Source organism: Eublepharis macularius, chromosome 3 (genome assembly GCF_028583425.1).
Source record: "Eublepharis macularius isolate TG4126 chromosome 3, MPM_Emac_v1.0, whole genome shotgun sequence".
Lineage (NCBI taxonomy): Eukaryota > Metazoa > Chordata > Lepidosauria > Squamata > Eublepharidae > Eublepharis > Eublepharis macularius.
Window position 1 is genome coordinate 120,780,669 of NC_072792.1, and position 13,454 is coordinate 120,794,122.

The 13,454-nt window shown below is 45.7% G+C and overlaps 1 protein-coding gene across 1 annotated transcript in view; it reads right to left on the reverse strand.

Moving 5' to 3' along the window:
- Nucleotides 1-1,105, reverse strand: part of GBE1 (1,4-alpha-glucan branching enzyme 1) — a 272,853-nt gene extending 271,748 nt beyond the window's left edge. Inside the window, exon 1 of the mRNA XM_054973553.1 lies at nt 806-1,105. Coding sequence (XP_054829528.1) covers nt 806-897 — 92 coding nt within the window. The 5' untranslated portion in view covers nt 898-1,105. The remainder of the gene's footprint in view (nt 1-805) is intronic.
- Between the last annotated feature and the right edge of the window lie 12,349 nt (nt 1,106-13,454).

Below are 13,454 nucleotides of genomic sequence, written 5' to 3' on the forward strand. Positions count from 1 at the left end.
TATATAAAACAGTTCTTTTCCACCTCTGCCTACGCGTGTGCTCCATCCCCGCACATCACTTTTGCAGAACGGGCACCACCAAGAGATTAAAGAATCAGTTCCCAAGTGAGGGCGAGCGACTACAATCTACTCTACTGAGGTTGCTCCTCTCACAGGGCGCCTGCAACGGAATTTTCAGTTCATCAGCCAGTCACCAATCAGAAGCACGCATCCGCCCCGAGCGAGCCAGCATACGCACGCGCAGGATTGACGCCGGTGCAGCCACGACTAGTGCGTGAAGGAGGCCTAGGGGGACTTCTTTCCTGCCCGGCTCTTCCGACAGCGACAGGAATGAAAACTGTCAGCCGTTGAGCACCTGTCTAAGAGCTGAGACCCACAACTGGGCTGCTATTCAATGAGCCTAAAAAGGCTTTCGTCCCCTTCTGTTATTGCGGCGCTCGCAGTTGCTTCTCCGCCCTAGTGTGACTATGTAAGTTGAGTTATGCGCTTGTATGCATGCTGACTCAAGAGTAAATCTCAATGAACTTGGATTTAGTTCCTTTTTTTTTTTAAAGCACGGCTGGACTCCTGTGGAACTAAATGAATACACATGTTGATCATCGGGCTGCAAGATGAGTATTAGAAAAGCTCCTTGGGTAGCGAAGACAGCCTCTCTTTCCCTCTATGTAAAGCAATAGCTGGGAGGGGCAAGGAAGGGCACAAGCTTTAGGAGTCCGGGCGAGGCGTGCCGGAACAGGGAAGGCGTGTGCGGGCGTTGTGGGCTTCCCTTGAGGCGCAGCTCCAGGGGCGTGCCTGTCTCAGTTACCTGCGCTCGAAGTCCTGCTTAAAAGGAGCCAGGTGGGGGTCCCTCTCCAGCAAACGGTGCAGCTCAGGCGCGACAGGGTTTAGTGCCGCCATCTTTGCAGCAGGAACCGACCTCGGGACCAGGAGATCGCTGCTCTCCCTGCTCTATATACACGTGAGGGTGGGAAGGGGGAAGTGCAAATGCCGGGCTCTCCCCTTCGTTCTCTCTGCCTCCTGGATAGGGCCAGGCCGCGGCCGCCCACCCAACCCGATATGGGGCCACCCCCTAAGAAAGAGGAAGGACCTGGCCCACAGCCTCAGCCTGGAACATCTTAACCAAATCGCCGCTCTGTTTGCGGCTTCGTTGGGACTGAGCATGCCCAGTCGAAGTGAGCAAGCGCGTTGTTGCGTTTTGAAGCCACTGCCCTCACAGTGTGCCCTTCCACAAGCCTGAGTCGGCATTGTCAGTCTGATAGACGCGCGTTGGAAAGGAGGAAGGGATTTTTTTCCCCGTTTTGTAAAGCGGAGGAGGGCAAACGCGGAGAAGTGATGGGCAGAGTTACAGTGAAATCCTAAGCAGAGTTACTCCAGTCTAAGCCTATTGATTTCAGCGATCTTAGATGGGGGTAACTCTACTTAGGATTTCAGTGTTAAGACTTCTCAAGAGATCACAATAGGGATCAACGTGAGGAAAGGAGAGTGGGTAAAAGCTGGATCCAGATGATTTTAGACGAATCCTCATGAATTCATGTGATTTTTGTATTGAAACAAAAAGGCTGGCATATTCTAGATCATGTCCTAGTCTACAAAGAGGAACCATACAAACACGCATCCACCAATCCAAGGCATTGCCGTGGTAAAAAAAACATGCTTAAAAAGCATGGATCCTCTTGATTTTTACATGGGGAGTCCCAAAATCAACCATAAAATCTCAGATCATGTCTATTGCCACAAATGGCATCCAAAAAATCAGCCAATCACTGCTTCATGGCGCCGCCACAGTGCAAAAACGTGCTTTAAAAGCACAGATCCTCATAGATCCTCTTGATTATTACATAAGGCCACCAAAAATCCACCATACAGTCTCAGAGCATATCCATTGCCACAAATGGCACCAAAAAAATCAGCCATTCGCTGTTTTGTGGCACTGCCACGGCACAAAAACTTGGTTCAAAAGCATGGATCCTCATGGATCCTCTCAATTTTTACATGGGGCCACCCAAAATCCACCATACAATCCCAGATCATGTCTATTGCCACAAATGGCCCCAGAAAATTCAGCAATCTGCTGTTTTGTGGCACCGCCATGGCGCAAAAACTTGGTTCAAAGCACGGATCCTCATGGATTCTCTTAATTTTAACATGGGGCCACCAAAAATCCACCATACGATCTTTGATTATGTTCATTGCCACAAATGGCATGAGAAAATGCAGCCATCCTCTCATTTGTGGCACCACAATGGTGCAAAAACTTGGTTCAAAAGCACGGATCCTCATGGATCCTCTTGATTTTTACATCGGGCCACCCAAAATGCAGCATACAATCCCAGATTATGTGTATTGCCACAGATCTGGCCCAAAAATTAGCCATCCACTGCTTCCTGGAGCCTTCACAGCACAAAAAACACACTTAAAAACCACAGATCCTCATGGCTCCTCATGATTTTTACATATTGCCATCCTTAATCCATCATACAATCCCAGATCATGTCCTTTGCCACAAATGGCGCCAAAAATGTCAGGCACCCACCCCATCGTGGTACTGCCATGGCACAAAAACTTGCTTTAAAAACGCGGATCCTCATGGATCCTTTTGGTTTTTACATGGGGCATACAAAATCCACTTTACAATCCCAGATCATGTCTGTTGCCACAAATGGACCCAAAATTCAGCCACCCACTGCTTTGTAGCACTGCCACGGCAAAAAAAATGCTTAAAAACCATGGATCCTCATGGATCCTCTTTATTGTTACATGGGGTACCCAGAATCCACCATAAAATCCCAGATCATGTCCATTGCCACAAATGGCACAAAAAAATCAGGCACCCACTGCTTCATGGCACCGCTACAGCACAAAAACCTGCTCCACAAGTACAGATCCTCATGCATCCTATGCCTTTTTATATGAGGCCACACAAAACTCACCATGCAATCCCAAAATGTGTCTATAGCCACAGACTGAACCTCAAAACTAATCCACGCTTCCTCTTGGTTGCACCATCACGCTTCAAAAACCATGTTGGAATGCACTTATGCTCACGGATATTGTGGATTTTTATATGTTGTCATCCAATCACATATGTCCAGAGCCACAGACTGAACCCCAGAATTACTCACCCATTACTTTTCAGCTGTGCCATAGTGCAAAAACATGGTTGGAAAGGATGGATCCACATGGATCCTCTGGATTTTTATACAAGATCCCCCCAAACTCACCATATCCATACCCACAATCTGAACTACAAAAATCTTCTACTCCCTACTCCCTACTTTTGTACCATGCTGCAAAAGTGGTTCCAAGCCATGGATTCTCATGGATCCTCTGTATTTTACACTGGATTTCCCAAAATTTAGCATGCAATACCATATCATGCCCATAGCTTCAGAGTGAACCACAAACATCATGCACCCACCACTTCGTTGCACTGCCACGCCATGAAAACATGGTTTGAAAGCAGTGATCCTCATGAATTCTATGGTTTTATATGGAGGCAGCAAAAATTCGCCATACAATCCTTATTATGTTCACAGCCACAGATAGAACCACAAAAATCACCAACCCACTTCTTTGCAGCAGCGCCACGATGCAAAAACATGGTTGGAAAGCATGGATCCCCATGGATCTTCTGTATTTGTACTTACGGTCACCCGAAACTCACCATACGATCCCTTCCAAACTTGGTTCCTAGGCATGGATTCTCGTGGGTACCCTAGATTTTTACAGGGCTCATCCGAAACTCACCGTTAAATCCTTCATCATGCCCTGGCCCATGGCCACAGACTACACCACAAATATTGGATCCACTATTCTGTGTTACCACCAAAGCCATAAAACATGGATCCAATGTACAGATCCTCATGGATCCTCAGGATTTTAATACAGGATCCCACAGAACTGAAAGGATCATATTCATGGCCACAGAATGAACCAAAATACCCCTCAGATCCAAGTCTTTGTGGCATTGTCATTGTTCAAAACTACATTAAATACATGGATTCTCAAGCAGTTATAATTTTTAATATTCCTTCACCCAAATACATGGTGAAATCACACATCTCACCAAAGTCCATGTAGCGACCCTTAAGATACATGACCTCCGAATTACATGTGGAAGGTGGGTGCTTTTACCCCTTCAGACTGTAATTGAGGACCGCTGTTTTGCTTCATTGCATTGCAGACACAAAAGGCTAAGTGTTATCAACTTGTTGCTTCTTTAGTCAAAATTTCAGCTTCCTCAGCCTTCTTGTTGTTATAAAAAATCAAGTAATTGTGCATAATTTGTAGTTTTCCACTCACAAAGTTAGCTGTAGTGGTGTGCACCAACACCCACCCACCCCGGGAAATCCAAATCCAGGTTTCAGGGATCCCCCCAAAAATCCAAGATTCTTGAAAGTCAGGAATGATTCTCTCATCTGGTTAAGACAGATCAGAGAATCATGGATTTATTCAACCATTATTCCCTATGGGGAAAACTATCTGGGGGTAGCATTTTTAAATTTTCAGGGAACTGACTCCCAACTGTCCTATAAAGACCACTAAATTATCATGACTATTGGACCCTGGGGTCCAATTCTATGCCCCCCCAAACAAAGCGCCCCCAGCTACTTCATTGTTTTCTATGGGGTTAAAGGCAAAGCTAACTTCCACTGTAGAAACACACTGGGGCAAGGCTACCATGGCCAAAGCACGCTCCCAAATGCCAGAAAGTTTCCAAGCTGAGTCTTGGGGAACAAACACACAAGGCCGAGGATGCCAGCGGTCAGAAGCACACTCCCATTGCATGCGCAACCTAGGGAAAGCCCAACAGAACCAAACTGATGCCCCTCCAAATCCCAAGTGTCCCCTAAGCAAGCTACCCACCTACGCGCCATCGTTCCCTAGGATGGGAAAGCCTCCAAGTTGGTTCTTCAGAGTGTGACGGGGAGGAACTTAGCTCAACCGAACCAATGTCATTCATAGCAGCCCAGTAGAAGCCAGAGCCAGTGGGGCAACACAAACACAAGGCAGTGGCATACAAACACAGTTGTTGTATAAGATAGATCCCACTTGGCCTCAGGCTGAAAGTGAGAGTGAGGTGTATTTTTATGAAAATCAAGCTTTCCCCTCTCTCTGATCTCTTGCTACTGGAATTGGAAGATTCAGAGAGAGAGAGATGTTAGGAAAAATAGTGCATGTAAGTGACACATTATGTGTCACAAACCAGCATAGGCAAACCCACAGAAACACCCAAATGAAGCTACAGCATGTGGTTGCATATTGTCATGTATGTAATGGGTAGTTTTAATGTTAACACTCCTCATTGCAGGGGTGGGAGGGATGGCTAGTGATGAAAGGACTGCTGCAGCCTCTACCTTGAGGCCCTGAACCTTCTCACTCTCACTTTCAGCCTGAGGCCAAGTGGCATCCATCTTATACAACTGTGCTTGGTTGCCGTTGCCTTCTGCCTCTGGCTTGGTACTACTTGGTCCCCTTGCTTCACTTTGTTTCTGAGAAGATTCAATTCCCTTGTTTAAGTTTGGTTCTTTTGGCCTTTCCCAGCATAAGCGCGCATTCCTGGGCCTGTCTTGGCCATGGCAAGCTTGCCCAAGTGTGTTTATGCCTCCGAGAACCAACTTGGAAACTGTGCCATCATAGGGAGCAATGGAGAGTGGCTGGCCAGCTTGCTCAGGGGACACTTGGGTTGGGTATGGGCTTCAGTTATGTTCTATTGGGTTTTCTGGCATGGAAGTTGCATGTGCCATTGGCCATGACAGCCTTGCCCCAGTGTGTTTTTGCAGTAGGAGTCAGCTTTGACTTTTACCCCATAGGAAACGATGGAGTGGCTGGACTCCAGGGCACAATTTTTTCTTAAACTTGGGTGACAGTCAAAAGTAGGTTCCCTGCAAATTTGGTGATGTTTGTTTGAAATGCCACCCACCCACCCCTTGGATAGCCCCCAGATAGTTTCCCCATAGGGAAATATTGCCAAATTAACTGAGATTTCTCTGATCTGTCTGAACCATATCAGAGAATGTTTCCCAGATTTGGCGAATTCCAGATTCTCTGAGATCCTTGAATTCCGGATCTGGATTATCTGTTGTTGTTTTCTGTTTGTTTGTTTTTTGGTGCTCACCCGCCCAGCATCAGGCAGGCTGGGATGGAGGGCCATTGGGCCAGATACTGCAAGGCTTTGCTCCATGCTGAGTTGCACACGGCAGAAGACATTGCTGCCACCATCAAGAGGCAATTAGTTCAATGGGTAAGGATGTCACCACAGGATTCATGGTGATAAATGGTGGCAAAATCATCCTGACAGTGGCAGATCGAGTGGGCTATAAGCACATTTACTGTGTGGCCTGCAATCTTCACCTTGTGATGAAAGACGCACTGAGTCTGGATTGTTCTGAGGAACCTGGAACACACGCTCCAACTTGTGAGTTCCTGTGTCTCATCATGAGATGCCTACACATCACACATCTCATGTAGTGTGAAAGCTACTCACCAATTGCTCCAGAAGCAGACCTGGCAGGCATGCCAGAGTATTGCCTGATCAGCTGTGTTAGCACAAGTTTAACTCCACCCATGCCATGCTCAAGTGTTTGATGGAGTAGCAGGCCACCCTCAGTATGTGGCTCTTGGAGAGCAACACTGGGATAGGGAGCAGTCAGTTCAGCCAAGAAGACTGTCTGACCATCACTATCTTGTTTAACATGGCATCTAGAGGTGTGCAATCCAGGATTTGTGATAAGGCTAAATAGTCAGATTGATGCTGATCGAGCATAACCTGGCTATGATGGATCAAACTGGAGAGTCCCAGATCAGATCCAGGGGCTGAACTGTGCTGTGCCAGATATATTTGGCTTCAGACAGCTGCAATAGCAAGCAGCCTTAGGAAAACCAGAGCAGTGGTGAGAAGGCAGTGCCACAAAGCAGAGTCAAACTCCACACTGTGGCAGGAGAGTGGCAGGTGGTGTGGGGGTAGAGGCATCAGACAAAGTGGTTTCCCAACACATCCTACTCCCCCACCCTTATCTGAGCTCCAAAAAAGCCCATAAAGCCAGCACCAGCTGCCTTTCAAACTCTGTGGTTCTGGCAAGCCTCCCCTCCTTGCTTCAATGACAAGGGAGTTTTCATTGTGGTTTCTTGGTTTGTCATTGGGATTCCCTGGTTGTAAATTGGTTCTTTTTGGTTCTGTTCAGCTTTGTTGCTTCAGCTTGCCTTGGGAGTGGGACTAGCCTTGGGCCAGGGGCTGCCTTTGCTAAAGCTTTTCCTTTGCCTGTAAAGCCTTGGAAATGTTTCCCCCATAGAAAACAATGGAGTTTGGCTGGGGGCATCTAATTCAGGGGCCCATCAAATTGAGCCCTGGGATCCAATCTTCCTGATACTTGGGGCAGTCTTTAGTGGACTAGAAGTAGTACGTTCCCTGCAGGTTTGGTGGAGTTTCCTTTTTTCCCCCTTGGAAAATGTGCCCCGAGACAGTTTTCTCCATAGGGAATAATGGCAGGATACAGCTTAGAGAATATGATTGGATATGAGGGATTCCAGGGATTTTTTTGTGGGGGGTATCTCTGAAACCTGTATCCAGATCATTGTTTGTTTGTTTGTTTGTTTGTTTGTTTGTTTGTTTGTTTGTTTGTTTGTTTGTTTGTTTGTTTGTTTGTTTGTTTGTTTGTTTGTTTGTTTGTTTGTTTGTTTGTTTGTTTGTTTGTTTGTTTGTTTGTTTGTTTGTTTGTTTGTTTTGTGCACAACCCTAATGGCATCTCTTGGTGTGGACATCCCTCTGATCCAGATGCTTCAGAGGAAGATCGGCTCCTTTTTGGACCCAGGCACTGGATGGACACACTTTGTTCCAGCAGCGTATGTGCTCAAGTCCTGGTTGCAACCTCCCACCAATAACAAGTTGTATGTGTTGGCAACCATGTGTGACCCACACATCAAGGGCAGCATCACTGAGAGGTCTAGGAACCTCAGTAGCTTGAGAAGTGAGCTTTCTAAGAGGGTGTGGTGTCTGCAGGCCAGGAGGGATGCCTCGCCAGCAGAGGGGGAAGAGGGGGAGACCATCTCTGCTGGCCTCCAAAGTCTCCCCTTCTCGATAAGGTTCTCCCATGGCCCCTCCCAAGATGTTCATGGAGATGATGGCCATTGAGGAGGGACTCAGCCCTCCTGGGAAAGTGAGGCGTGTGAGACAGGATTTGGTGGAGGCAATAGTCAGGGATTACCTATCAAAGCCTCGAAATTTGTATACCACTTGTTCTTTGAGCTACTGGCCAAGAAAGAGGCAATCTATGTTTAAAACAGTCTAATGCTGTCCTTTTACTCAAGTTTTCTGAGGGGGACAAGCCAAAAGGTAGGGAGATCAGGGACTCGGGTATCTGTTTACCTTTTGCTCTTTACTACCCTGGCACTATTCCTTTGATGTGTAGATTGCTATTCTCAGGAGTTCCACTTTATAACACCTTTTTCCTCTCTTAGTCACACATTAATCCCTTGCTCTCCATCTTGGACCATGGATGCAGGAATTGTCCTGCCATCCACTGCCATCCTTAGACTAGATACCTAGATAGGGATCTGTGTCTTCTCTTTCCTGTCCAGTATGGAGTTCTTACAATAAAGAACTCTCATTTATTTTCTCAAGCTTAACTAAGACTCTGGAGGGTAAATTTTTCTTTCTCTTCCACGCACAAAAAACGACCAACACAGCAGATACACTCCTTGGACCTTAGCATAATTCTGTGCAGAGCATTAAGAGAAGCAGCACCAAAAATGTTGTCCTCTTATCACTGTAACATGAAGATTCAGGGAGATGTTGGGGAAAGTGGAGAATTGAGCACCATATATGTTCCAAAATGTTAAATTAAAACAAACAGAAGCAAACCCATATAAACACACAAAAAGAAGCTATTGAATGCTGTTGTGTTGTCATTGTATACTGTTAATTCTCTTATTTGCAGGGGGGGGGGACAGGAGGGCCAGTGATGAAGGGCAGCTTCCACATCTCTGTCTCGAGGCTTCTCTGAGCCACTGATTGACAGTGGAGGCTATGTAGATTGCAGAGAAGGGAGAACTTGGATTACCACAAATTATCACTTCCCTCTCACTTTCTGATGCCTTACCTGTGAGAAGGATCTTATACCACTGTGTGTGTGTGTTTGCCAGTGCCAGTGCCTGTGCCAGGTTGGTGGTTCTACTGGTTGGTTGATGTTGGTACTTGGTTCTGTTCTATGGTGTTCTCAGTTTTGCCCTGGGTTCCTCCTAGCATCGTTGACTGATACTGGTTCTGTGGGCTTGCAAGGTTTCTCTTGCTTCAGTTTTTGTCTGGCAAGATTCTCTGGTTTGACATTGGTTCTGGTTGGATTCTCTGGTTTGATGTTGGTTCTGTTGGGCTTTCGGGGTTTTGCTTGCACTGGGACTGGCTTTGGCCAGGGATTGCCCCATTATGTTTGGTTAGCCATGTTAGCCCTGTAAGGCCTTGAAATACCTCTGACAGAAAACAATAGAGAGTGGCTGGGGGCAGCTTGTTCATGGACCCATAGAATTGGATCACTCGGCCCAAACTTCTTGGAACTTGGAGAATATTTAGAGGTTAAGAAGGATAAGGTTCCCTGCACTTTAAGTGGAGTTCGCTAGAAGGAGACCTCCTTCAATCACCCCAATACTTTGCCCTATAGGGAATAACATCTAATTATATATAGGATTCCCAGAAAAAACTAGGTCAGAATAGTGAATGGGAACCAAATATCAGGAATACGAAACATTTATGGTATTCCAGATAACTAGATCCAAATACTACTGGGGGTTTTTGCTGCACATCCCCAGTCCCAAGAATCCTTGAGGATCCATGCTTCGGTGCAACGAAGTGGTGGATAGCTGAATTTTTTGGTACCATTTGTGGCAATGGACATGATCTGGGATAGTGTGGTGGATTTTTAGTGGCCTTATGTAAAAATCAAGAGAATCCATGTGAATCTGAGCTTTTAAACCTTTTTTTGGCGCTGTGGCATTGCTACAAAGCGGTGAATGGCTAATTTTTTTATTCCATTTGTGGCGATGGACATGATCTGGGATTGTATGGTGGATTTTGAGTGGCCGTATGTAAAAATCAAGAGGATCAATGAAGATATGTTCTTTTCAACCAAGTTTTTGTGCCGTAGCTGTGCCACGGAGTGATGAATGGCTGATTTTTTGGTTCCATTTGTGGCAATGGACATGATCTGGGATTATATGGTAGATTTTGGGTGGCCCCTTGTAACAATGAAGACGATCCATGAGGATCCGTGTTTTTGAACCAAGTTTTTGCTCAGTGGCGGTACCACAAAGCAGCTGATGGCTGAATTTTTGGTGACATTTGTGGCAATGGACATGATCTGGGATTGTATGGTGGATTTTGGACAGCCCCATGTAATAATCAAAAGAATCCACGAAGAACCTTGCTTTTGAACCAAGTTTTTTCACCGTGGCGGTGCCAAAAAGCAGTGGATCTCTGAATTTTTTGGTGCCATTTATGTCAATGTATATGATCTGGGACTGTATGGTGGATTTCGGGTGTCCCCATGTGATAATCAAAAGGATCCATGAGGATCTGTGCTTTTGAACCATGTTTTTGCCCTGTGGCGGTGCCACAAAGCAGCGGATGGCTGAATTGTTTAGTGTCCTTTGTGGCAATGAACATAATTAGGGATTGTATGTTGGATTTTGGGTGGCCCCACATAAAAATCCAGAGAATTCATGAGGATCGGTGCTTTTGAACCAAGTTTTTGCACCATGGCGGTGCCACAAAGCAGTAGATCGCAGAATTTTGGGGGGCCATTTGTGGCAGTGGATATAATCTGGGATTGTATGTGGATTTTGGTTGGCCCCATGTAAAAATCAAGAGGATCCATGAGGATCCATGCTTTATAAGCAAGTTTTTGCGCCGTGGATGTGCCACAAAGTGGTGAACAGCTGGTTTTTTGGGTGCCATTCGTGGCAATGGACATGATCTGGGATTTTATGGTTGATTTTGGGGCTCCCCATGTAAAAATCAAGAGGATCCATGAGGATCCATGCTTTTGAACCATGTTTTTGCATTGTGGCGGTGCCACGAAGCGGTGAATGGCTGATTTTTTTGGTGCCGTTTGTGGCAATGGACATGATCTCAGATTGTTGGTGGATTTTGGGTGATCCCATGTAAAAATCAAGATCAATTAGGATCCGTGTTTTTGAAGAATGTTTTTGCTCCATGGCAGTGCCACAGATTTGTGGATGTGTGATTGTTTTGTTGCTCTCTGTACACTAGGACATGATCTATCATATGACAGCCTTTTTGTTTTGTTTCAATCTAAAAATCATATGAATTAATGAGGATCCGTGTCTCAGATTCACTTTTTTTCACCAAATGCGCCAAATGTTTTTGGATCCCTGTTTTTTATATTTTTATATTTCAATCCGTGGACCTGGCTGTGATATGTGACCATAGGATCCGTGAGGATCCGTGTGGATGCTGGTTTTACTTTCTTCCAGGAAAGAGAAAGCACCAGAGAACCAGCAGCAAAATGCCACCCTCCTCCCTGATAGGCTGGTGGAAAGGGGAGAAAGGCTTGTAAGGCTCGGCATATTAAGTGCATGTCTTAGATATTCTTGGTAGAAATGTTGGCATGAGGATGAGTGTGACTTTCCTCATCAATTTGGGCAGGCTACGCGTTTGTTTCCCAATCCTGTCATCTTAAAGGCAGAGGCAATCGCTTTCGTCAGTTATTGCTTTCAGTGGACTTTATTTAAGACTGTGGCCTTGTTTACTGAACTATCCGCCAGTACAACAATTTCACAGTTGTTTTCACAATCTAGTTTTATTTCTACATTTATGTAAAAGGCCTATAACCTGCTTTTCTCCCAGAGTGTAGGAATAAAACCAGAAAGGAAAACTGCAGCTTTATAATACTTCCAAAAGGCACAGCTAGGATAACAAATGGACAGTTACAAACTGCCACACTACTTAGAACATGCCACATACTAAGATGATACCTCACTGACTCCAGGATTCTTGGATAAGATCTGAATTGTTGATGGAGCCCCCCTCCTCAATCAGCCCAAACATCTGGTGGATTGTGGTAACATCTTGTAATGATAACAACTGAATTATCCTTTTGCAATCTGAAATCTTGCCATAATTACAGAGAAGGACACCAGGGTCAATTGCAGGAGCATGCTTGGAAACACATCCCTTTGCTCTGTGCCCTCTGGCACAGCAACTGTACAGATTTTCTGCAACACAGAAACAAAGTGGTTTGTTAGAGCAGAGATTTTCTGACTTTAGGGAACCCTTTCCACACTGATAATGCATTTCAAGAATCCTTTGCATATTAAAGAGAATTTTGGAAAGTGTTTCAGGCCACATCCTCCATTCATACTGGCTGGGCTCTTTGAGCCTCACTTGCTGTGCCTGAACTGATAGTGTACTGGAGAAAGTGCCCCAAATTTTTCTGTGGCTACACAATTTTACAGGGATATCAGTTGGGGGTCAGGCTGTTTTTCCGTACTGAAAACTCTCCTAATAAATTTTGAAGAAGCCCAAGGCTTTCTTTTGAAAACTAATGGTCTTGAATGTTGGCCTGGGTGTTGCAAGTAAATTCACAATATGTCAACATGGCCTACTTCAAAATTTCCAGAATAACTCTGTGACAGGTAACCATCCAGGGTGGATTAGCCATTTACTTCATTGAGGAACATCCCAGTGCGCTTTTGTCCTACACCCTGCCCACCTACTCCACTATATGGCCTGTGAGGAGTAAGGTGCTGCTTGCATAGGGCAAAGCTGGAAACCACAGTGCTCTGCTTCTCATCACCCAAGCAAGCAAAGAGGAGCAAGATCACCCATATTCTTGCCTGCCCCAGCATGCCCAAGCCAGCCAGGGAGCACAGGCATAGCAGCATCCAGCTTTGGAAGTACCACCTGTTTTGTTGGCCTCACCATGCCCATGCCAGCAACAAGAATCGGTGTAGTGTAGTGGTTAAATTGTTGGATTATGATCTGGGAGACCCAAGTATGAAACTCTACTCTGCAATGGAAGCTTGCTGGGTGACCTTGGGCCAGGCATACATTCTCTGCCTAACCTACTGCACAGGGATGTTGGGAGGATAACATGGAGTAGAATAATGGAAACCACTTTGGCATGATGCCTTCTTTCTCTCCAGCTGGCTCTTTAGGTCTCTATTAAGGTGAGGTGGTGGTGTGGCTGTTTTCCATGGCCACTTTGGCCTCCCAGTCTACACTTGTTTCTGTTATCTACTCTGACTGCAACCCACCCCCCTCCCCGTGGATCTATTGATATTGGGTCACGGCTTTTTGAGTTTTTTTACCTGAGGAAAGAATGCCGCTCTGAATACTGTGATGAATGAAAACAAGCATTGCTTACTGTTCATAGGCCTTTTCAGGTGACATTCTAATGAGCACAAATATGGAGAGGCAACATAGCTCATGACCATTCATTGGA